The 26736-nt window shown below is 40.7% G+C and overlaps 1 protein-coding gene across 2 annotated transcripts in view; it reads right to left on the minus strand.

The window, feature by feature from the left end:
* ube2wb (ubiquitin conjugating enzyme E2 Wb) overlaps positions 1-26736 on the minus strand; it is an 80050-nt gene that overhangs the window by 15277 nt on the left and 38037 nt on the right. For both annotated transcript variants that reach the window (XM_063065164.1, XM_063065154.1), the window contains exon 4: positions 23266-23421. In XM_063065164.1, the coding sequence (XP_062921234.1) occupies positions 23266-23421 (156 nt within the window). The remainder of the gene's footprint in view (positions 1-23265; positions 23422-26736) is intronic.

The following is a 26736-nucleotide window of genomic DNA, read 5'->3' on the forward strand; positions in this document are numbered from 1 at the left end:
ACAAACTCCCACAGACCCCAATGACCCTGCAAATTCAGTCTGAGGCCAATGCGACAGCATATTTCAGGAGAGAGAACCCAAGAAAAACACCTGGCCCAGAAAGTGTAGCTGACCGAGTAGTAAATACAAGTGTGAATAAATGGGCTGGAGGGTTTACCTCTGCGTTAGCAGTCTGAAGTACCCACAGACTTCCAACATACATCTCCAAGAAGAATGTAATAGACTGCCTCAATCACAAACATCCAGTAGCACTTACATCCACAGTGATGAAGTGCTTTGAGAGGTTAGTGATGAAACATACCAACTCCTGCCTGAGCAGCAACTTGGATCCACTCAAATCAGAACCAGAATCAGATTTACTATCACCAGCATGTGACGTGAAATTTGCTAACTTAGCAGCAGCAGCTCAACGCAATACACAATCTAGCAGAGAGAAAAAAAATAAAAATAAACAAGTAAATCATTTATGTATATTGAATAGATTTTTTTAAAATGTGCAAAAACAGAAATACTGTATATTAAAAAAAAGTGAGGTAGCATCCAAAGATTCAATGTCCATTTAGGAATTGGAGGACAGAGGAAAAGAAGCTGTTCCTGAATCGCTGAGTGTGTGCCTTCAGGCTTCTGTATCTCCTACCTCAGCAGTCCCCAACCACCGGGCCGTGGACCAGTACCAGGCCGCAAAGCATGTGCTACCGGGCCGCGAGGAAACGATATGAGTCAGCTGCGCCTTTCCTCATTCCCTGTCACGCACACTGTTGAACTTGGACGCACGCATCATCCGTGTCAGCGCGGGAAGAAGAACAACTCCTTGAGCTTACAAATGATGACGGGCTGAAAAGTATGTTTGACATAATATCTCTGCTGGCATTCTGGATCAAAGTCAAGGGTAAATATCCTGAGATAGCCATAAAAGCACTGAAAACGTTGCTTCCATTTCCAACATATCTCTGCAATGAATGCAACGAAAACTAAATTGCGGAATAAACTGGACATAAGGAACACCATTCGAGTATCGCTGTCTCCCATCACCCCTCGATGGCACTGTCTTGTTGCAGGAAAGCAAGCCCAGGGCTCCCACTGATTCAGCGACATTGGTGTGTTGTATGTTGTATACGGGGAAAATATGTGCTATGTGTTTAATATCCAAATGTTACTTAAAATGTTATGATGCTATTGACTTATATAACAATATAACAATTACAGCATGGAAACAGGCCATCTCTGCCCTTCTAGTCCGTGCTGAACGCTACTCTCACCTAGTCCCACCGACCTGCACTCAGCCCATAACCCTCCATTCCTTTCCTGTCCCTATACCTATCCAATTTTTTTTTAATGATAATATCGAACCTGCCTCTACCACTTCTACTGGAAGCTCGTTCACCACTTACTTCAAGCTCCCCTGTCCTCCCCTGATAATTGACTTTCACTATATTCATGCAAGGAAAATATGCTCTGTGTGTTTAATATTAAATTCGTCAGATACAATCTTTTAGAAACGAAATTGAGTGTATTAGCCACTTATCACCTATATTCCGGTCGTGATTAACACTACCCCCCCCCCGCCCCCGAACAGAATCGCCAAAAACGATTTGTAGGAAAACAATCGGCACGTACACGCATGCGCACTGGTGCCTACACAAGGCTTCATGGTCATTGTAGTCTTTCTCGGGGTAAACACAACATATTTGACTGCTACTCTTGTCCGTTGGCAACCCTACACCACCACCCCCCCCACCCCCCCAGCCGGGTCGGCCGGTCCGCAATAATATTGTGAATATTAAACCAGTCCACAGAGCAAAAAAGATTGGGGACCCCTGCCCTACCTGATGGTAACAGTGAGAAAAGGGCATGCCTTGGGTGCTGGAGGTCTTTAATAATGGATATTGCTCTTCTGAGACACCGCTCCCTGAAGGTGTCCTGGGTACTTTGGAGGCTAGTACCCAAGATGGAGCTGTCGAGATTTACAACCTTCTGCAGCTTCTATCGGTCCTGTGCAGTAGCCCCTCCATACCAGACAGTGATGCAGCCTGTCAGAATGCTCTCTACGGTACAATTATAGAAGTTTTTGAGTGTATTTGTTGACATGCCAAATCTCTTCAAACTCCTAATAAAGTATAGCCGCTACCTTGCCTTCTTTATGACTACATCGATATGTTGGGACCAGGTTAGATCTTCAGAGATCTTGACACCCAGGAACGTGAAGCTGTTCACTCTCTCCACTTCTGATCCCTCTATGAGGATTGGTATGTGTTCCTTTGTCTTATCCTTCTGAAGTCCGCAAACAGCTCTTTCATCTTACTGACGTTGAGTGCCAGGTTGCCGCTGTGGCACCATTCCACTAGCTGGCATATCTCACTCCTGTACACCCTCTAGTCACCACCTGAGATTCTACCAACAATGGTTGTATTGTCAGCAAATTTAGAAACATAGAAAACCTGTTTGAAATCTCTTACTAGCTCTTCTTTCAGTTAGTCCTGACGAAGGGTCTCGGCCCGAAACATCGACTGTACCCCTTCCAATAGATGCTGCCTGGCCTGCTGTGTTCACCAGTAACTTTGATGTGTGTTGCTTGAGACCTGACCAGGTTCATTTCCCAAAACCAGATCAAGTACAGCCTCTCCTCTTGTAGGCTTAGCTACATACTGTGTCAAGAAACCTTACTGAACTCACCTAACAAACTCTACCCCATCTAAACCCTTCACTCTAGGGACAAGCCAATCAACATTTGGGAAAGTAAAATCTCCCACCACGACAACCCTGTTATTACTACACCTTTCCAGAATCTATCTGCTCTTCAATGTCCCTGTTACTATTGGGTGGTCTATATAAAAAAAAACACCCAGTAGAGTTATTGACCCCTTCCTGTTCCTAACTTCCACCCACAGAGACTCCGTAGACAATCAATGTCTTCCTCCTTTTCTGCAGCCGTGACGCTATCTCTGATCAACGCCTCCACCTCTTCTGCCTCCCTCCCTGTCCTTTCTAAAACATCTAAAGTCTGGCACTCGAAGTAACCATTCCTGCCCTTGAGCCATCCAAGTCTCTGTAATGGCCACAACATCATAGCTCCAAGTACTGATCCACACTCTAAGCTCATCCGCTTTGTTCATAATACTCCTTGCATTAAAATAGACACATCTCAAACCATCTGTCTGAACGCGTCCCTATCACCTGCCTATGCTCCCTCTCACGCTGTCTCCAAGCTTTCTCTATTTGTGAGCCAACTTTCTCTTCAGTTTGGTTCCCACCCCCCAGCAATCCTAGTTTAAACTCTCCCCTGTAGCCTTAGCAAACCTCTCCGCCAGGATATTGGACTCCCGGGATTCAAGTGCAACCTGTCCTTTTTGTATAGGTCACTCCTGCCCCAAAAGAGGTCCCAATGATCCAGAAATCTGAATCCCTGCCCCCTGCTCCAATCCCTCAGCCACACATTTATCCTCCACCTCACTCTATTCCTATACTCACTGTCACATGGCACAGGCAGTAATCCCAAGATGGTTACCTTTGTGATCCTGTTTCTCAACTTCCTTAACTCCCTGTAGTCTGCTTTCAGGACCTCCTCCATTTTCCTGCCTATGTTGTTGGTACCAATATGTACCACGACCTCTGGCTGTTCTCCTTCGCACTTCAGGATATTGTGGACGCGATCAGAAATATCCTGGACCCTGGCACCTGGGAGGCAAACTACCATCCGTGCCTCTCTCCTGCGTCCACAGAATCGCCTGTCTCACCCCCTAACTATAGAGTCCCTTATCACTGCTGCCGTCCTCTTCCTTTCCCTACCCTTCTGAGCCACAGGGCCAGACTCTGTGTCAGAGGTGCAGCCACTGTTGCTTCCCCCAGGTAGGCCATCCCCAACAGTACTCAAACAGGAGTACTTATCATCAAGGGGTACAGCCACAAGGGTGGTCTCTCTGACTCCTGCCCTTCCCTCTCCTGACTGTTACCCACTTATCGGTCTCCCCAGGCCCTGGTGTGACTATCTGCCTATAGTTCCTCTCTCTCACCTCCTCACTTTCCCTGACCAGACCAAGGTCTTCGAGCTGCATCTCCATTTCCCTAACACGGTCCCTAAAGAGCTGCAGCTCGACACACCTGGCGCAGATCTGGCCATCTGGGAGGCTGGGAGTCTCCCAGACTTCCCACATCTGACACCAAGCACAGAACACCGGCCTCACACACATACTTCCTGTCTGTATTCTGCACAGGCAACCTACCTCGCATCGACCCGTTATCGCCAAAGCCCCGTTGGGCCAAAGCCTTCCTACTCTCTCTCCCTCTACTCCCATGCCCATTCTATAAAACTGTCTCCTTTTAAACTCTTCTCACTGTTCTCGCTGGCTGATGTCCATGCGCTTGCGTAGTCATGCCTCGGTTTATAGATGGTATTTGAGCTATGCCTAGCCACACAGTCGTGTATATACAGAGTAGAGCAGTGGGCTAAGCACACACTCCTGAAGTGCATCAGTGTTGATCATCAGCACGAAGGATATGTTATCACCAATCTGCACAGATTGTGGTCTTTAGGTTAGGAAGTCGAGGGTCCAATTGCCGAGAGAGATATAGAGATCCAGGTTCTGCAACTTCTCAATCAGGATTGTGGGAATGATGGTATTAAATACTGAGCTATCGTCGATGAACAGCATGCTGACGTAGGTGTTTGTGTTGTCCAGGTGGTCTAAGGTCTTGTGGAGAGCCATTGAGATTGTAGTTATAAAGAAGGCAAGACAGCGGCTATACTTTATTAGCAGTTTGAAGAGATTTGACATGTCAACAAATACACTCAAAAACTTCTATAGTTGTACCGTGAAGAGCATTCTGACAGGCTGCATCACTGTCTGGTATGGAAGGGCTTCTGCACAGGACTGATAGAAGCTGCAGGAGGTTGTAAATCTAGTCAGTTCCATCTTGGGTACTAGCCTGCAAAGTACCCAGGACATCTTTAGGAAGCGGTGTTTCAGAAAGGCAGCATCCATTATTAAGGACCTCCAGCACCCAGGGCATGACCTTTTCTCACTGTTACCATCAGGTACGAGATACAGAAGCCTGAAGACACACACTCAACGATTCAGGAACAGTTTCTTCCCCTCTGCCATCCGATTCCTAAATGGACATTGAAGCTTTGGACATTACCTCACTTATTAAAAATATATACAGTATTTCTGTTTTTGCACGTTTTAAAAAATCTATTCAATATACATAACTGATTTACTTGTTTATTATGTTTTATTTTATTTATTGTTTTTTTCTCTCTCTGTTAGATTATGTATAGCATTGAACTGCTGCTACAAAGTTAATAAATTTCACGTCACTTTATACTTTATTGTCGCCAAACAATTGATACTAGAACGTACAATCATCGTAGTGATATTTGATTCTGTGCTTCCTGCTCCCTGGATTACAAATCAATAGTAATTATTAAAAATTTAAATAATAAATCATAAATAGAAAATAGAAAAGAGAAAGTAAGGTAGTGCAAAAAAACCGAGATGCAGGTCCGGATATTTGGAGGGTACGGCCCAGATCCGGGTCAGGATCCATTCAGCAGTCAGTTGGAAAGAAGCTGTTCCCAAATCTGGCCGTACGAGTCTTCAAGCTCCTGAGCCTTCTCCCAGAGGGAAGAGGGACGAAAAGTGCATTGTCTGGGTGGGTCGTGTCCTTGGTTATCCTGGCAGCACTGCTCCAACAGTGTGCAGTGTAAAGTGAGTCCAAGGACGGAAGATTGGTTTGTGTGATGTGCTGCGCCGTGTTCATGATCTTCTGCAGCTTCTTCCAGTCTTGGACAGCACAACCTCCATACCAGGTTGTGATGCACCCTAGAAGAATACTTTCTACAGTGCATCAATAAAAATTAGTGAGGGTTTTAGGAGACAGGCCAAATTTCTTTAGTTTTCTCAAGTAAAGGCGCTGGTGGGCCTTCTTGGCAGTGGACTCTGCTTGGTTGGACCAAGTCAGGTCATTTGTGATATTGACCCCGAGGAACTTAAAGCTTTTGACCTGTCCCACTTGCGCACCGCCGATGTAAATTGAGTCACATGCCAGTGATAATAAACCTGATTCTGATTCTTTGTGTGCAGTTTTTCATTGATTCTTAAATGCTCTCAAGAAAATGAATCTATATATACCATATATGTACTTTCAACAACAATCTTTTAAGCAATGAATCTAATTAGCATTTTTTCCATCCAGCAGAACCCAGATAAAACCTTGACACTGCCTCACTGTACTAAGAAAACAAAGCAAGGATAAAACTCCCTCCAGCCACTTAGAGAAACCCAGTCATCAGTCCCAAGAAATGGAAATACCAATCAAGCTCTTCACATTGATTAAACAGAATTAAGTGTGCGGAACACTGAACTATCCATTCTTAAGGTATGGAGTCGCTCCCCGTTTAGAAAACAGTCTATGCATTTATTGCTTATACCAAAGTGCATGAACATATGATTCCCTTCACTGTATTCCGTCTGCTGCATCTTTGCCCTTTCTCCTAATCTGTCCAAGTCCTTCTGAAGACTCCCTGCTTTCTCAACTCAACCTGCCCCGCCACCTATCCTGGTATCATCCACAAACATAGCCACAAAATCATCAATTCATCTTTAGCGATAATCTTTGCATCCTCACCAGCCACAGGTGCAGTGCCAGAGGACTGGAGGTTGGCAAAACCTTTGTTCAAGAAGGGTAATAGGAATAATCCTAGTCTTATATCTTGCTGGCAAACTATTGAAGAGAATTCTGAAAGACAGGATTTAGAAGCAATTGAAGAAGCATAGTCTGATTAGGGAAGGTCGAAAAGGCTTTGTAAGGGGCAGGTCATGACTCGTGAACCTGAATGAATTATTTCAGGAATGTGGTGCATATGGACTTTAAGGTACTTTACAACATTCTTCATAGTAAGCTCATTCATAAAGTCAGGAGGCATGGGATCCAAGGAAATTTGTCTGCATGGATTCAGAATGCTCTTACACACAGAAGACTGACGGTGATAGAGAATGGGCTGCATTCTGCCTGGAGGTCGGTGACTGGTGGTGTTCGAGAGGAAACTGCTTTGTGAATTTTATAAACAATTTCAATGAGGAAGTGAAGGGGTGGGTTAGTAAGTTTGCAGATGACACAAATGTTGGTGCTGCTATGGATAGGTTACACTGGAATATTGAGAGGATGCAGAGTTGAGCTGAGAAGTGGCAGATAAGAGTTTAATCTGGAAAAGTGTGAAGTGATTCACTTTGAAAAGTCGAACTTGAAGACATGAATCCTGCCATTAACTCTGTATTCTAAGTGTGGAGGAATAGAGGCATCTTGGGATTCAAATCCACAGATCCCTCGAAGTTATAGTGCAAGTTGATAAGGTGGTTAAGAAGGTATATGGTGTGTTAGCGTTCTTTAGGTCAGTGGTCCCCAACCTCCGAGCATTGCCTCTGATCTGGGCCAACACTCATGTGCCGGGTGGCATCTAATTAATTAGCTTGTTTATTTCGGCTTTTTCCTTAAAGATGTGCTGGGTGCGTTCCGGCTATCGCTGCGCTGCTGCATTCTTCGCGGCCCAGTATCGATCCGCGGCCCGGAGGTTGGGGACCACTGATTTAGGTAACGTTGCAGCTCTAAAACTCCATATAGACCACACTGGGAATATTGCTTTTAGTCTGGTTGCCTCATTATCTTAGTGGAAGCTTTAGAGAGTGTGCAGAGGACATTTACCAGGATGGTAAACAAGAGTAGATACTGGGAAACACACACAAAAAGCCGGAACAACACAGCAGGTCAGGCAACACCTATGATTGGGAATAAATAGTTAATGTTTTGTACCGAGACCCTTCATCAGGACTCATGGTATAACTCAATGATGACTACCTCTGCAGCGGATCATGACACTGAATTCCACAGATTCATCACTCTGGCTAAAGAAATCCTCCTCATCTCTGCTCTAAATGGACATCACTCTATTCTGTGACTGTATCCTCTGGTCTGAGATTCACCCACTATAGGAAACATCCTTTGTACATCCTCTCTATCTAGGACTTTCAATATTCAATAGGTTTCAATAAGAGCCCAGAGCCATCAAACGTACCTACTATGTTAACCCTTTCATTTCCAGAATAATTCTTGTGAACCTCCTCTGGACCCATTTAATGCCAGCATTTCTTTTCTTAGATAGGGACCCAAAATTGCTCAATACTCTGTGTGGTCTGAGCAATGCCTTATAAAGCTTTAGCATACATCCTTGCTCATATCTTCTAGTCCTCTTGATATGAATGTTAACATTGCATTTGCCTTACTTACCACAACTCAATCTGCAAGTTAACCTTTAAGGAATCCTGCACAAGGGCTCCCATGTCCCTTTGCACATCTGATTTTTGAATTTTTTCCCCCGTTTAGAAAACAATGTATGCCCTTTCATTTCTTCTAACAAAGTGTAAGACCATACACTTTCCTACACTAAATTCTATCTGCCATCCCTTTCCCCATTCTCTCAATCTGTCTAAGTCCTTCTGCAGATTCCCTGCTTCCCGAACACTATCTAACCCTCCACCTACCTTTGCATTGTCTGCAGACTTGGCCTCAAAGCCATCAATTCTATCATCCTAATCATTGATATTTAATGTGAAAAAGAAGCACTCCCAATACTGGACCCCTGTGGAACACCACTAGTCACTGGCAACCAACCAGAATAGGTCCCCTTTATTCTGACTCTCTGCCTCCTAACAGTCAGCCAATCTTCTATCCATGCTAGTAACATTTATGTAATACCATGGGTCTTATCTTGTTAAGCAACCTCATGTGTGGCATCTTATCAAAGACTTTCTACAAAACTAAGTAAACAACATCCACCGACTCTCCTTTGACCATCTTCCCTGTTATTTCCTCAAAGAATTCTAACAGATTTGTTAGACAAGACCTCCCCTTAATGAAACCATGCTAACTTTGGCCTACTTTACATGTGCCTCCAAGTACCCCAAAACCTCATAGTTGATGGACTCCAACATTTTCTCAACAAGTTGGGCTAACTGGTCTATAATTTCATTTCTTCTGCCTCCTTCCCTTCTTAGAATGGAAAGACATTTGCAATTTTCAAGTCCTCTGGAACCATTCCAGAATCTAGTGGTTCTTAAAACAACATTACTAGCGCTTCCATAATCTCTTCAGCATCCTTTTTCAAAACCCTGGGGTATAGTCCAAATGGTCCAGGTGACTTATCTACCTTTGGCTCTTTCAGCTTCCCAAGAACTTTCTCCTTTGTAATAGCAACTATACTCACTTCTGTCTCAACGATCTTGAATTTCTAGCATACTGCTGTGTCCTCCACAGTAAATTCTGAGGCAAAATACCAATTTACATTTGCCTGCCATTTCTTTGTCCCCATTACTGCCTCGCCAGTGTGATTTTCCAGCAGAACGATATCCACTCTCACCTCGCTTTTACTCTTTATATATCTGGAAAAACTTTTTGCATCATTTTTTATATTACTGGCTAGCTTACCTTCATATTTAATCTTTTCTCTCCTTGTACAATTTTTAGTTTCCTTTGGTTGGTTTTTAAAAACTTCCTAATCCTTTAACTTCTCACTAATTTTTGCTATATTATAGATAAAGTCAAGGATAGGCTCTTGTTGGATTTGAGCCAGGTTACCAGAAGCATTGTCAATAACACATCTGCATAATGCCATGTTTCCATTTAGTACACTCATTGCTGGACACATATCATGAACACTAATTGAGGTACCAGTGCACTCAATTCTTATGCTCTAGTGTCACAACTGGTAATGGACTGCACATGCATCACACAAAATATGTTTATACACAGATTCAAATAGCCGATAAAACAGTTACTCTGACTAACTTCCCTTGAAGCCCATCTTTAACAAAGAAAAGGTATAGTGGGGGCAAAGGTAATATTTAAATAAACTGGCAACACACATAAACTGCTGGGGGAACTCAGCAGGCCAGGTAGCATCTACAGAAAAAAGGACAGTCGAAGAAAGTAAACCCCTCGGCAGGACTGGAGAAAAAAGTCTGAGGACTAGATTTAAAAGGTAGGTGGAAGGGAGAGAGAACCACCTGGTGATGGGTGAAACCTAGAGGGGGAGAGATGGAGTAAAGAGCTGGGAAGTTGATTGGTGAAAGAGACAGAAGGCCTTGGAAGAAAGAAAAAGGGGGAAGGAGCATCAGAGGGAGGCGATGAGCGGGCAAGGAGATAAAGGTGAGAGACAGAAAAGGGGGTAGGAAATGGAGTGGGGGGGTTAGGGGTATTACTGGAAGTTTTGAGAAATCAATGTTCATGCCATCAGGTTGGAGGCTACCCAAATGGAAAACAAGGTGTTGTTCCTCCAACCAGAATGTGGCCTCATCATGACAGTGGAGGCCATGGATGGACATATCAGAATGGGAATGGGACATGGAATTGCAATGGGTGGTCACTGGGAGATCCCGCTTGCTCTGGTGGATGCAGTGTAGATGCTTAGTGAAGCGATCTCCCAATCTATGTCAGGTCTCATCAATGTACAGAATGCCACACTGAGAGCACCAAACACAGTAAATGACCCCAATAGACTCACAGGTGAAGTGTTGCCTCACCTGGAAGGACTGTTTAGGACTCTGAATGGTAGTAAGGGAGGAGTGAATGGTAATGGTAGTGAATTCTAGTAAACTGGCATGTGACTTTAAGACTGCAGTTTTATGGAGTATCAGAGATTAATGTTCAACATTTGAACACGAATATATTCACTCTAATTTGTCTGAAATAATCCACTAATCTTTTTAAATAAGATAATAGTTATGTAAAAAAGGCTTTTTACTTTCAACACAAATACAACAGATACCACAGATCTGAAATAAAAGACAAAATATACTGAACATCCATCGAGATGGAAACAGGAAATGTTTCAAGTGAATGACCGTGCATCAGTACTCTATGGTAGTCCGCCAAATGTTCAAGAAATTTTATAGACTGCTATACAAAATCATGATAAACTTTGCTTTTGCTTTATCCTCCACTTTCCTTTTCATGAAACAGAATCTCTCTTATTCGTTCTGTAATTAATATTCACTATCCAGGTTCAGGAGTCTTTTTGCTCAACAACTTTTTAGCACAGCAGAATAAACTGTTCAAGATATTTGTTGTTAACCTTAAACTAGTATATTTACCCATTTTCTGGGGAAACACTGATGTCCAAGCTTAGGAAGCCTATTGTTGAGTTAATGGAGATTGCAACCAATCTGAAAAAATACCACTCTCTGTTAGCTTACATAAATTTCCTGCCATCTGACCTGACCATTGTTGCTGAGAATACACAACATGCAGATGAGGTCCATCGCTAGATATTAGAAGGCTGTGAGAATGGGGAGAAGTACAGGGATGAAAACAGAGTCCACTCCTCAGCCAAAACCAGAGAAAGATCTTATACCGCCTTACTGTGAAGGATGACTTGCTCGTCTGTAGTTCATTGGCATGTTTCTCTTCTTTGTAAGAATTCTACATGTATTTGGAAATTCCTTGTAGAATTAATCATTTGAATTTACATTTCAATCACACTTAAGTATGCACTATTAAAATAATTAATATTTACTACCTCAGAATGATCTCCCATTTATTGCAGCAACGCCACTATAAGGAGAAAATTCTAATACCAAATAATTTGCATCTCTGAAAAATAATAAATGACCAAAAAATGAACAGATGGCTAGCTACCTCAGTTAGGTATGAAAATGGCAAGCATTCTTACAAGATGAGACTTTGCAATGGGAGTATGTTACTGAGAGCTATGATTTACAATCCTTACCAGTCATGAAGGTTGAAGAACTATCTCCTCTCTGGCCCAGTAAGACACAATATCACTTAAAACATTATTAGACCATAGACCATAAGACATAGGAGCAGAATTATGCCATTCAGCCCATTGAGTCTGCTCCGCCATTCCATCATGGCTGATCCCGGATCCCACTCAACTCCATACACCTGCCTTCTCTCCATATCCTCTGATGCCCTGACTGATCAGGAAATTATCAACTTCTGCCTTAAATATTCCCACGGACTTGGCCTCCACCGCAGTCTGTGGCAGAGCATACCACAGACTCACCACTCTCTGGCTAAAAAAAATTCTCTTTACCTCCATTCTAAAAGATCGCCCCTCAATTTTAAGGCTGTGCCCTCTAGTTCTGGATATCCCTCTCCACATCTACCCTATCCTATCCTTTCAACATTCGGTAGGTTTCAATGAGATCCCCATGCATTCTTCTAAATTCCAGTGAGTACAGGCCCAAAGCTGCTGATCGCTGCTCATATGTTAAACCCTTCATTCCTGGAATCTTCTTTGTGAATCTCCTCTGGATTCTCTCCAATGACAACACGTCCTTTCTGAGATATGGGGCCAAAAACGGTTGACAATGCACCAAGTACGGCCTGACTAGTAACTAAAGCCTCAGTATTATCTCTTTGTTTTTATATTCTATTCACCTTGAAATAAGTGCCAACCTTGAATTTGCCTTCTTTACCACAGACTGTGAATTAACCTTCTGGGATTCTTGCACGAGGAATTCCAAGTCCCTCTGCACCTGTGATATTTGAAGCTTCTCCCCAAATGGTAATACTTTTACCAAAATATATTATCATACATTTCCCAATACTCTATTCCATCTGCCACTTTTTTGCCCGTTCTTCTAATGTGTTTAAGTCCTGCTGAAATCACATTGCTTCCTCAGCAGTACCTACCCCTCCTCCTATATTCGTATCATCCTCAAACCTTGCCACACAGCCATCAATTCCATAATCCAAATCATTGACAAACACTGTGAAAAGTAGCGGTCCCCATATTGACCCGAGGAACACCACTAGTCACTGTCAGCCAATCAGAAAAGGCCCTATTTATTCCCACTCACTGCCTCCTGCCTGTCAGCCATTCTACTATCCATGCCAGTATCTTTCCTGTAATGCCATAAGACTTTATCTTGTGGCACCTTACAAAACACTCTCGAAAAATCCAAGTAAATGACATCCACTGTCTCTCCTTTGTCCACCCTGCTTGTTACTTCCTCGAAGAACTCCAACAGATTTGTCAGGGTCAATTTCCCTTTACAGAAACCATGCTGATTTTGACTTATTTTATCATTACTCTCCAAGTATCCTGAAACCTCATCCTTAATAATAGACTCTAACACTTTCCCAACCACTGAGGTTAGGCTAGCTGTTATAATTTCCTTTCTTTTACCTTCCTCCCTTCTAAAAGAGCGGAATGACAGTTGCAATCTTCCCATCCTCTGGGACTACGCCAGAATCAAATGATTCTTAAAGAATCATGACCAATGCATCCGTTATCTCTTCAGCAAACTCTCTCAGGACTCTGGGATGTAGTCCATCTGGTCCAAGTGACTTATCCACCATAAGACCTTTGAGTTTGCCTCGCACTTTTTCCTTTGTAATAGCAGTACCACTCACACCTGCTCCCTGACATTCACGGACCTCTAGTGAAGACTGATGCAAAGTACCCATAAAGTTCATCTGTCATTTCTTTGCCCTCCATTACTACCTCACCAGCATCATTTTCCATTTGTGAGATATGGTATCCCCAGTAACGACAATGTGGCCCCCTACTTTCTTATTCTGGGTTCTTCCTCCTTCCTTTCCAGTCCTGATGAAAGGACTCGGCCAGAAAAATCCTTTCCATAGATGGTACCTGACCTGCTGAGCTCCTTCAGCATTTTGTGTGTTTTGCTCTGGATTTTCAGCATCTGCAGAATATTTACTTTCTGAGACATCATTCTGTGAATGATCAGGAATGAGAATCCAGAAAGGTCAATCTAGAAGATTACAAGCAGGAGCAGGGATTATAAAAGGTAGATTTTTATCTGAAACAGAATTTGAACCTCATGAGTTACAAGCCTATTTTTAAGGGAGACATTCAGCACAAATTGCTGTGGCTAGAGCCCTCAAAGTATGCTTGAAACAAGTGATTACGGATGAACCAGTCTGATCTGCATTGATTCTAATTATGTCAGGCATGGAGTGGAAAGTGATCTGGAAAATTACTGGATGAAAAGCACATGCAGTAAAACCACTTCCACAGTTGTCCATGTGGAAGACCACAAATGAATTATTGACTCAACTGCTGGTCACTGACAATGCCATGGTTAGCTGATGAACAAACAAGACTAGTTACAAATAAGAGAAAATCGACAGATGCTTGAAATCCAAGCAGCACACAAAATGCTGGAGGAACTCACAGGCCAGGCAGTATCTATGGAAAAGAGTATAGTCAATGCTTTGGGCTGAGATATTTCAGCAGGACCGTCCTCATCAAACCTGGGAAAGCTGCTTTTCCCAGGTTTGGTGAGGAAAGTCCAGTGAAGGGTTGTGGCCCGAAACGTCATCTGTACTCCTTTCCATAAACAAAACTAGTTAACAGGATGGACTTTGCTAGGGTTAGGGAGGCCAAGGTAGTAACTAGCAATAATTTTTTTTTTTAAAAAGGAAGATCTTTTAACAATATTCATAGATATTACTACTGTACACTGAACCCCGCAGGATTACAAACACAATATAAATTCAAGGCTGAAGCTGAAGGCAAGGTTTGGGTATATCTCTTGCTAATAGTCATAAGAATAGATTCAAAGAAACTCAAAGGATTTGGACACATTCAAGGCGTTGAAAAGCCACTCGTGAAATTAGCAATGTTATAGTGATGTCCTTATGTTGATTAATGTCAGCAATTCATTGCACATTGTAAAAAATGTTTGATAAATAATAAGGGAGCAGTCACAAGACCACCTCCAAAAAGGCAAATGAAAGCAGACACCAATGCGCATGTAGCAAATCAATCATGAAAGTCCACTTCCAGCATCCCAAGGCAACCCACCTGATCAGAAACCAAACAAGTATATTCTTCTAAAATTTACCTTTATAAAAGATATACATGATTAATTCCCACCATTTATGGTGAGACCTCTACCATCATAGCACTCCAGAACTTGATACTTCTACATATTGGCAATCCCACCTATTTACATACAGACCAATGGTCTTCCATCATTGGTAAAGGCTTTCGAGCTATGTGTGAACAAGTAGGAACACAATGGAGTCCAGCTCCAGTTGGATTCCACCAGCACTTGGATTACACCTGCAGTTGTCAGGTGGTGGAGAGAAGGAACCAGGAGATTAAAACAGGCTTGGTAGAGCGAATCTACCTGGAGGCCCTGAAGTGCAGTTATCAGTAAACAAAAAGGGGGTGCTAAAGAATGTCACACTCTAATAATCTTATTCCTTATCCACACTGACGGTGGTCTCATAATAAGTCAAAGATCCAGTTGTAGAGAGAGGTACAGAGGCTCAAGTTATAAGTTGATTTTATATTGAAATTATTTGAGGTCACGGGATTCCAGTGACATCATCATTCAGAATGGCAGCTTAAATCAATAGCTCCTCCGGAAAAATGCATATATTGCCCTGTTAATCCATCAAATACAAGATCTTTCGAAAATTCTGAATTGATAAGGGGGGCAAGAATAGGGAAAAAAGAATGAAGATAAAAAAAAGCATCACTGCGGAGCCTACGGACGAGAGAGGTGCAATGCATGGCTCTCCTACCCGAACGCGTGCTAGTGAGGCTGACGATGGGCCTCATCCAGGTGAAGCAGCAAATATGATAAAAATTCTCGAAGAGATATGGGGATTTCAAGAAGATATAAAACAGCAACTCAATGACATCAAGTCAGAGCTCGCCAACGTCAATCAAAAAATAGCGGTGGCAGAGACCCGATTGAGAAGGTGGAAGATCGCGTGCAAAACATGGAACAGATATTAAATAAGACGATAAAAATATTAAATCAACAAGAAAGCAAACTGATTGACCAGGACGGAAGATCACAACGGAAAAATATTAGGATATACAATGTTCCTGAAGGAGCGGAGGGTTTGTCTATGATGGAGTTTGTAGGAAAATTGCTGCGGTACGCACTAGAGATTCCCTCCACTATGGAGATTGAAATTGAGAGGGCACATCGTGCGCTTGTCCCGAGGCCTACTGGAGACAGATAAGCCACACTCAATACTAATTAGAATTCCTTCAATACAATACCAAGGCGGAGATTCTATGTAGGGCCTGGGGTAAGAAGAGGGAGTTTTTGGATGGGAAATTAATATATTTCCATCAAGATTACCCCCCGGCGGTCCTGCAGAAACGTAAAGAATACTCTGCAGTAAAGCAAATATTAAAGCAATGAAAGATTAGATTCCAAACTCCATACCCTGCTAAACTGCGGGTGTTTTAAGAGGATGGAATGCAACTGTATCAGACAGTGGAAGAGGCGACTACAGACATGAGGAACAGAGGGCTACCTGCCAGTGTGATCAAACCGAGGGAAAGCCTGGCTGAGCAGTTATCCCAATCTGCTTGGGAAATAGTAAGAGAACCGAGAAAACAGAGGACTGGAGGAGGGCAAGACAGTATCAGGAAGAGACTGAGTTTTCCAAAGACAGCCCTCACCCCCTCCAGAAGAGCCAAGGTTTGGCTAACTTTTAAAGTGTTGATAAGATAAACGGAAGGAAACACAGACGGCACTATACCTATTTCAAGAAATACTTATTATAATGTGGATTTTATATTACTCAATTTATTTATTCATTCATTTACTCCTTCCCCCCCCACCTAAATGAGAATATACATATTCTATTATATATATTATTATATATAAATGAGAATATATATATATATATATATATATATATATATATATATATATAGGAGGAATACACAGGGAAATCTTTTCTGTGTAATGGACATAGACTTGTTCACTTACTTTTATTGGTACTATAATGGGGGCCCTCAACTCACAGGGAGGAGGGGCTATCCCCCACAGCTAGACGTTTCCTCTAGCTCAACCCTGGGTCATCTACTAGAGACCTCAGCCTTAGAATCACACCTTTGTTGCCTTTTTTTTATTATTCGCTTTTCTTGGTTCTTATTTGTTCAGGGAGTAGACTGATCAAGTTTTATTCTGCTAATTTGAATGATATATTGACAGATAAATACACATGGCTAAGGACAAAGTAAAATTCATTTCTTTTAATGTCAATGGGCTGTTAAATCCAATCAAACGCAGTAAAATTCTATCCAAAATGAAAAAAGAACAAGCTCATGTAGTATTTACAGGAAACTCACTTAAGTGACAATTAAGCATGGAAAATTAAAGAGAATGGGCTTTACTAATTTGTTTTTCTCCTCATATAAATCAGGACATAGAACAGGAGTTGCTATTCTCATCTCAAGCAAGCTAAATTTTGAAAAAGTATTCGAAATGGGAGATAAGGAGGGCAGATATATTCTGGTAAGGGGGAATATAGATGGAAATACAGTTACTCTATTGAATATAAATGCATCCCCAGGAAGTGATATTAGTTTCTTTCAGAAAATTATTAATATTATGGTAATGGAAACAGAAGGTCTCCTGATATGTGGGGGAGACTTAAATTTACAATTACAACCAAAATTACACTCTTCCAATAGAAAAACCTATGAAACAAAATCCTTACATAAGTGAGTTAATACACTTTTTAAGGAAGTTGGTTTAATTGATATATGGAGCGACCTTTTCTCCAACAGAAGGGATTACACTCATTATTCTGCCCCCTATTCTGTATATACAGGAATAGACTATTTCATAACATTTGGAAAAGACAAAGACAAAATAAACACCTGTGTAATTGGGACAACAGATGTAAGTGACCATGCACCTACAACCAAAGAATACTATTTGGAAACTAAATTCAAGTCTACTCAATGATCCCTACCTTAATGAACAAATTCAAAAAGAAACTGGTCTTTACTTAGAATTCAATGATAATGGAGAGGTTTCACCTATGGGATTCTATTCTATGGGATACTCTGAAGGCTGTCTTCAGAGGGAAAATTATAGCGATATCTTCATATAAGAAAAATATAAGGAATAAAACATTAGAGGAATTACAAAATAGGCTGAAGGAACTAGAAAAAAAAATTGATTTGGCACAGCATACATTAGAGGAAATTTTAAAAATTAGGAATGAAATTAATAGTTTGGCTACGCAAGAAATCAGGAAAACTTTAATGTTTCTGAAACAGAGACATTATGAAAGTGGATCTAAATCTATGAAAATACTGGTGTGGAAACTGAAGAAAAAGATAGCAAAAAATACAATTCATAGAATTAGGGATCCAAGAACAAAAATGATAAAAAAAAAAATAAGCTAAGTGAAATTCAAGAAGCTTTACAAAACTCAAGAGGAAAGGAGAAGATGGCGGCGCGACGCAGCTCGTAGTGGCCTCTCCGGTGGTGACGTCTGTTATTTGTCAAGTAGGTGCCATGCACAATCCTGATTTGATGGAGACGGACGTGAGAGCACAGAGGAATATCTGGTGAAACTTCTGAAACGCCTGCTTCACTGCTGCTGCTACTGTGTGGTCCGAAATCTCCGGAGGGGAAGGCCCTGAGTCCTTGGCTTTGCTTGTTACTCGGCGGCCGGGGCGGGGTCGAAATGCTCGGCAGAGGATGGTGCTTGGTGTCTAAGGGTTGGTCAGAGGCTCGGCTACTTCCAGGATGTTGCATCGGCAAGTTTGCGGCGCTTGGAGGTTCATGGCAGGGAGAGTTTCTCCCTTCTACCGTCTGCGTGAGATGATGAGGCTATCGGGACTTTGAGACTTTTTTTTTACCGTGCCCATGGTATTGCTTTGCACTGTTGTAACTACATGTTATAATTATGTGGTTTTGTCAGTTTTAGTCTTGGTTTGTCCTGTGTTTCTTGCGTAGCATTCTGAAGGAACATTGTATCATTTCTTAATGCATGCATTTCTAAATGACAATAAACGAGGACTGAGTGTCCTCATAATCTAATCTAATAGATTTGGTTTACATGACACAATTATTAAAACTATACAGGCACTATATGTCAACCTTACTGCTAAGATTAAAATCAATGGATATTTTTTCAAATAGTTTTACCCTAGAAAGGACCACGAGACAGGGTTGTGCATGTTCACCGCTACTCTTTGCATTATATCTGGAACCATTAGCTCAATACATCAGACAAAATAAAGATATCAGGGGGATTACTACTAAAAGGACAGAACATAAATTGGCCTGTTATGCGGATAACATTTTGACCTATCTAGGGCAACCAATATACGCTTTCTCATCTTCTCCTATAACTCGATGTCGAAGGTCGAGGTTCGTCATCTGCTGAAGCTGATGTGGAAGGCTTGCTTGACTGCTAGCCTCGAGCATTTTTCTATCATACCGTTTCTTTGTAAGCACTCAAACCATCTTGCAAATATACCCTAAACCGACATACCCTTTCAAAATTAAAGTCGTACTTTATCATTGCAGCGAAAATCTCACACAGTTGCTTCACGTTCAGTTCCTGGACGACTTCACTTTCAGTCCATTCGCTACTGCATTCGGTTTCGATTGTTATCCTTTCCTCTTCCAACTGCATCAGCTCTTCATCTATCAGTTCTTGGTCATGGGATGCCAAAACCTCTTCAACATCATCTTCATCATCTTCCACAAGCCAAACTCACTTTGTCCTTACTTCGTTCACCACGATCGAAACGCTTCATTATGTCTAGTTTTACGCTAAGTGTAACACCCTTATGAGCTCTTTTAGGCTTTTCGGATACCTTAGAACTCATCTTGCTAACAGCGCTCTCAGGCACGTGTTTAAGCAATGCCGGCCAGAATGCAGTCCCGAATCCGGAGGAGAGGCTGCTTGGGGCGCGCGCTGCTTTTTATCGCGCGCTGCCTTTTATCGTGTGCTTTTTTCCGTAACAGTGAAAACACCTTCTGTTAGCGAAAACAGGGAACTAATGTAGGTCTTTTGTAACAGTGAGGTTTCGTAAAGCGAACGTTCGAAAAGCAGGGGACACCTGTATCTACATATGTGACAGTATGTATAAGGGTTTGTCAAATCTTAAAACACATTCGACTTCATACATTAAAACAAAATGGGAGAAGGAAGGAGGGATAATTATATCTGAGGAAGAATGGACTATGATATGGAGGTATCAATGGAAGTGTACCAGTTCACAGAAATGGAGGGAGTTCGGGTGGAAAAACTTGATAAGATATTTTATTACACCCTCTCGGAAATCCCATTATGATAGTAACCTCCCTATTTGCTGGAGAAATTGTGGAAATCAAAATGCAAACCACTATCATATTTTCTGGGATTGCTCCGTTATCAGACTATTGGAGTGGGATACACAATGCCCTACAAGATATTTTTAAATGTGAAATACCCTTAGAAAGTAAGACCATACATTTTGGGTTAGTATCTCAAGAATGGTTGAAAAGAGATAAATATTTAATGAATATACTGCTGATGGTTGGTAAAAAGACTCTTACCAGGAAATGGTTATCACAGGGGAGCCCAACTTTAAAAGCATGGATGGAAATTACAATGGACATTTACAAAATGGAGACGATAACAGGATCTGTTAATCATAAGTTGGAACAATTTGATTCACACTGGGAAAAATGGTTCAGCTACATAACACCTCATAGGTCTGATTTTATTCTCACAAATCAATGAATATGTCGTTAAAAAAGATCACTCCCTATTTGTACGTAGTTTTCTCCTGCTTGTTCTTTCTTTCCTCTTTTCTATAGGTGTATACCTCAGATAAATATTATGTGGAGATTTGTGGCAAATATGATTATATATGTATGTACGATATCTGAAATACATCTTATGGAAATGTTTGATGATGAACTTCAAAAAAAAATAAATTACAGAAAAAATTATTTGAGGTCACAATAGCTACTTCAATAGATGTCAGATGTCGTATGGTAAACTAAATTGAGCTTTGATTTTTATCATTCCTATTCATTGCACAATGGGGCACAACTTCAAAGCTAATCACTCCAATGACAAGCTTCTGAATTTTTGGATACCAATAATCAAGCCCCATGCTGGAAAATAAGAGTTCTATCTAGCATTCAGCATGAAAGCACCAACCTCTAAGGTTCAAAAACCCATGCTCCCCATCAATCCTGCACAGCCAGAAATGTACGACACCAGCAAGTGCTTTGTGACCTAACTTGTTTAACCTGAGCAAATTTTAGGAATATTTCTACTCATCTGGAAGTAAAAATACACTTTTGGGTTAAATTCCCAGCATATTTCACACTGGATAAACTATCCACTGTTTCAGTGAATTTGATTGTACCTGTAGTTCTCAGAATAAACTGGACTTTGACATGTCTGCAATTAACAAATGGGATCTGTGATTTTTTTGTGCGTCTACTTGAACCCACCTTTTGCAGTCCTTGAAATGACTGACCACTCTTTACATTTACTGGTCAAATCACTAATTGTACCATTTTTTCCAGCTGTGCTGCACAGCATTATGTAATCTTTTCTTCATTCACTGGTTTCCTTTAGAAATAAACTAAAATCCCTTTTTATCAGCCCCATTTTTATTAACCGTCACTATGAATTGTTAAGTTGATACCCCTTCCCATTGTGATCTCATTTTGCAATGCTACAAGCTCAGTGAACTCAACTTTGACAGCTGTTAAACCTGGAGATGGTGCCTTTAGGAATATTTCTAAACTGATCCCCCGGGATCAATAAAGTATGACTATGACTATGACTTGGCGGCTCCTGAAGCCAGCCACCAGATCCTGCAGTGAAGACTTCACCAACATATCAGGAGCTGATCTCACAGCAGAACAAAATGACTGGGAGGATATTCGTTGCAAGTGTGAGAGTTCAGGCAGCTTGCTGCTCTTTGTAAGCTCTCTCCTAATCCAGCACTTTAAGGACTTTGCAGGTGCCAGATTAGCAAATTTCTGGACTCCAGGATTTACTAATACCACCCAAATGCATTTTAATTCACTTTCTTTGAAAAAAAGATGTCACATCTATTGTAATAAATTTCCTAGTAAAATCAAGCAAGCTTAAGGAAAGCATGAAAGCTATGGTCCCAGAAAGGCAGAGGAAGATCATGAGAACCGAGGCCATATAGTTGGATGGAGAACAAGAGAAACATCCCGAGGTGATCCACGTACTGATCCATCAGGCTTTCCACCAAATGGTCAGATACCATTTTATACAGTTTTATCAAGCTAAGAAAATTTAATACTGCCCTTGAATTTTTAGTTATTTAATTGACTATCTCAATACATTATTTTAAATCAAGATCACGTCACCTTTCACAAACATAAAAATGAAACTTTCAGATGAACCATTCACAATAAAATATATAACTGTAAGAGTACATAGTTATCAACGTAAAATTAAGCATTTACCATGATCAAAATTCCCATTCAATGTTAACTAACAAAATTACTATTTGTTCTATTTGCTATTCTAGAAAGAAAACAAGTTCAAGGTTAGGGTAATGATTTATATAAATTTATTCACAATGATTTATTTTTAGAGTGGCTTAATAATAATCATATTTAGCAAAAGGTTTTTGTTCTAAATATGTCTGGTCCCGTGCTTTCAAAGGAGCACAATTGAGATGAGAACATAGTAAACAGCTAGCCTCTTGATGACTGAAATGTTTGGAATAGCTTTGTTCATGCATAGCTCAAGGGGTACTAAATAAAAACTACTTTTGTGGGCAACGATAAGTCAAGTTATTGCTTCAAAGGTGAAAAACATTGGTAAAGTAATCTGAAGTCAGGAAACTAAACCAATCCTCTCTATCAAGGCAATCTAACACAGTCAAAAATATAGTAATAACTGATTTAACTGTCCAGAGTAAAATTAACAGGTTAAGAGAAATAACGTGGGCAATGGAAGAATGGAATTAAGAATCATTTGTTAATCCTGGTCTTAATTTGGCAATATTTACCATGAGTGACTACATATTATATAATCACACTTTCAATCAATTTACAGTTAGCTACCAAATACTATGTTACTACGTATCCTGAGATTTTGCAAGCCAGAGAGGAAATCAAATGACCCCAAGTTTGAAATTAATGCAATTTTAATAGTTAAGCTATTTCCTACCTTCCCTGCTGATAATATTTACAAAGACTTAAGAACCACAAGGAAATGCACATATGAAATGAACATCAACATCAACCTGTTCTCAAGAGGTATAAAAGCATGCACAATTCATCACTAGTAAGGTAACAAGTGAGCATTACATCTTCAAAATTTTCGAGTGCATGCAAATATTAGGCAAAAATTTTTCATCTTTCCCTTTCACAATTTAAACAACACAATCAGGCAGATCAGAGACAAGAAAGGCTTTGATCTGTAATAGCTTTTCATCTAATCACGGGTTACCTTTTCTTTGCAACTGGAAAGCATGCTGATGATGCTAAGACAAACTGACTGTACAGAAAGAGCTGGAGACCAATCTTCTGTCAGAATCGATAGACAAATGTGTCCATTGCTGTAAACATGAGGATGAACTGGAATATTTTCACCAGTGAACACAACCTAAAAGAAAAGGAAAATAATTTCAGCACTGCACATACCTCAATGTGTAACTGGTCAACAACATTTTCACATTTTACAGAATTAGGATGAACAGAAAATGCAGCCCATCTCACTCGTGAGACCTCTTGACAGAGCGATCGAAAAGCACTTTTTCCTGCATATCAGAAAGAATACAAGGCACAACCAAGAAAATGTTATTATTACACTGGTTCACTGGTTTTCTATGTTATTTTACTTCATAGTTTGGGTTACTAGATGAAAAGTAATGATGACTTGTAAATTAGTGTAATGTTCTGACTGTGACAATGGCAGTAGATCAACCATTTAAGTCTGTGGGAAAATCGAAAGGAACCAATATGAGAATGGTTGTTTCAATTATAGCAAAATATTACAGCTTAATGTTAATTCTTCAAGATTAAACAAAATAATACATTAATGTTAAGAATATTTCCACATTCATGTAAATGATAACTATGTTTCATTCATTAAAGGGAATCAAAATCCTATCAAATAACTTCAAACTTCTAAATTCCACATAGTGCAATCATGTTATGTGTCATTTTATGTTGTGGATCCTAATAGCATTAAGGACAATCTGTTCACTCCTTCAAAGTCAATACGTCAAAGGTGTGCTGGGTCCTACTTGTTAACTATACGTCAAATGCACTTTTACCAGGTTTTTCTACTCATTGTATTATTTTCCTCAACCAATTTTTCTGTTTGCTCTTTAGTCATTTTCTGCACGTGTTAATAGCATTTTGATAGCATGTGTAGAGTTTACACATTCTTTCCCCAAACCAATTCTCGTTACCCTCAATAAATTATATCTCTTCATCATTCATATTGATCCATTGTTTTAGATCAAAAATGGAAGAAAGCATATGCAATTACAGTGATTGCACGGAAATGGATGCAGGATTTGCTTCATCCATTTCCATCTTGGTACAGCTTTTATCCACATTGCTTACAAAACACTGCACTAAAATGTATCTACCACCTTTTCGACATTGCCAGATTAAATCCAAAAGAAAAAAGATCCCGTGTCGTTGACTACACTCCATTACTTCTTTTTCATCAAATCAAAGTGGTCATTTACCATTACATTGACTGTTTACAACATGTTTGACCTATGACATTCATTCAAAAGACATTTTTAAATTTAACCAAAGGGCTTTTAAAAATTTTCCTCAAAAACATCAAAAAAAAGTATGTAGAATAATTACTGGAACCCTACTTTCCCAATTCTCTTATAGCAATGATTTCTTTTAAGGAAATCCCTTGCTGAGGGGAGATCTGATAGATTATGAAAGACCTAGATAGAGTAGACAGCCAGTATCTTTCTCCCAGGGTTGATAATGTCTCATACCAGGGGGCATGCAAGATGAAGGGGATAAGATCAAAGGAGATACGTGAAGCAAGGTTTTGTTTTAAAAACACAGAGATAGGGTACCTGAAATGTGCTGCCTAGTGGCAGAGGCAAATACAATAGAGTTGTTCAAGAGGCTCTGACATAGGCACAAAGTGTGCAGGAAATGGAAGGATATGGACATGGTGTAGACAGAAGGGATTAGTTTAGTTCGGCATTTGATTATTTCCGGTTTAAGATGGCACTGCTGAAGGTGAGCAACCACTTACTGGTGGTTAACAAGACAAGGAATACAATTAAATGCTTTATTAATAACACTTTTCCACCAAAACATTATAGCAACCGATCACCAAAAACAATGAAGGGGTGGGTGAAGGCAAGGCTAAGTTGAGGATTAAAGCCAGCAGGTGCAGGGTGAAGTTGGTGCAAGGTCGAGGCATAGTCAAGGTGAGGTTGAGGCAAGCAGAGTGGAATAAAGTCGGAGCAGAGAAGAGGCATTCGCAGCTCGTCCACCTAAACCAAGAGTGGGGTTTGATCAATCTAAGCAAGGGGATGATTTGGAAAAGTTGGGTACGGGCCAAAAGCATAGTGGCAAGGTCCAGGCCCACTGCATATTGATGTGACAGGGCCTGGGTCTTAGAGTGGAAAATGGCCTGAAGTTTGGATGAGTTAAACACTGGGTCAGATGGAATGAAAAGGCATTGTCAGGACCAGAGGCAAGGTTTGAGCCTGTTCTGCTTGCTGCTCAGTGACGTTTACTCCAGTCTGCACTGCACTGAGACATCCAGGCTTCGTGTCTGCAGGCTCCACCACATTTACTCTGTATGCACTGAAATGAGGTTGAGGCTGTAGCCTGCTCTGGGCTTAGTGTCTGAGGACTCACTTTCATTCTAAATGTTATTTGCTTATTTTTACTGTTTGTACAATTTGTTTTTTCTTCTCTCTCTGCATATTGGGTGTTTGTCATTTTTTGAGTTCTTTTGAATTACTTTGTTTTGTGGCTGTCTGTAAGGAGATGAATCTCAAGGTTGTGTAATGTATATGTACATATTTGATAATAAATGTACTTTGAGCTTTGATTACTAATTTGGCACAATATTGTAAGCTGAAGTGCCTGTTCCTATGCATTCTGTGTTGTGTTCATTTCTAGAAAAATGGTAAACATCATAATTAGAACAGCAACATGTGAAATGAAAGTGAGGAACTGTATAATAGCTTCTCTAATCCCTTCTGTTGTCTGATAAAAGTGTGACAGGAAAGAGCCAAAATGAGGAGATAAAAATCTCTGTTCCACATTGCCCAAATTAAGCTTCTGAACCTAGCAAAGAGTATATATTACCATCAATCACCTGCACAACATCAGCTTGGCCAATCCATGATTTAGATCATTTACTAATCAGACCCTCAATCATGTCTTTGCAATCTGTAAATGTGGTTTATCCAACACATCTGTGGCTGACATCTTTCATTCCTTAACTCAATAAATTTGAAATATCTGGTATCTGCTATTCATATCCCAACTTAACCTTGTTTCATCCATCATTTTCCAGGATTATCTATACTGACTCCAAGTAAAATAACTCTAAATTTAAAATTTGTATCCTTGTTTTCAAATAACCATATGGACCAACTCATAAATGCTTCCTCTAATTTGTAATGACCAATGTGCGCAAAAATCTTGTCCTGTGCAACTTTTTGCCCAGTGACATGTGTGTACTGAACTTCTTCAATAAAAACAGCATAAATAAGCCAGTTCTACAATCTGCAGACAAATCATTGCAAACTCCATGTTGTCAACACCATCTGCATCAGAAACCGGAAAAGGAAATGTGATTGCGTATGATCTGACTTCGGATCTTTGCGGGAATGGGACTCGCCCTCAGGGCCTCATGACCAGCAGCTTTTTGATATCCCAAGGATGTGGCCTGGAAGATTAGTACACCTTCAGG

Source organism: Mobula hypostoma, chromosome 1, assembly GCF_963921235.1.
Source record: "Mobula hypostoma chromosome 1, sMobHyp1.1, whole genome shotgun sequence".
Lineage (NCBI taxonomy): Eukaryota > Metazoa > Chordata > Chondrichthyes > Myliobatiformes > Myliobatidae > Mobula > Mobula hypostoma.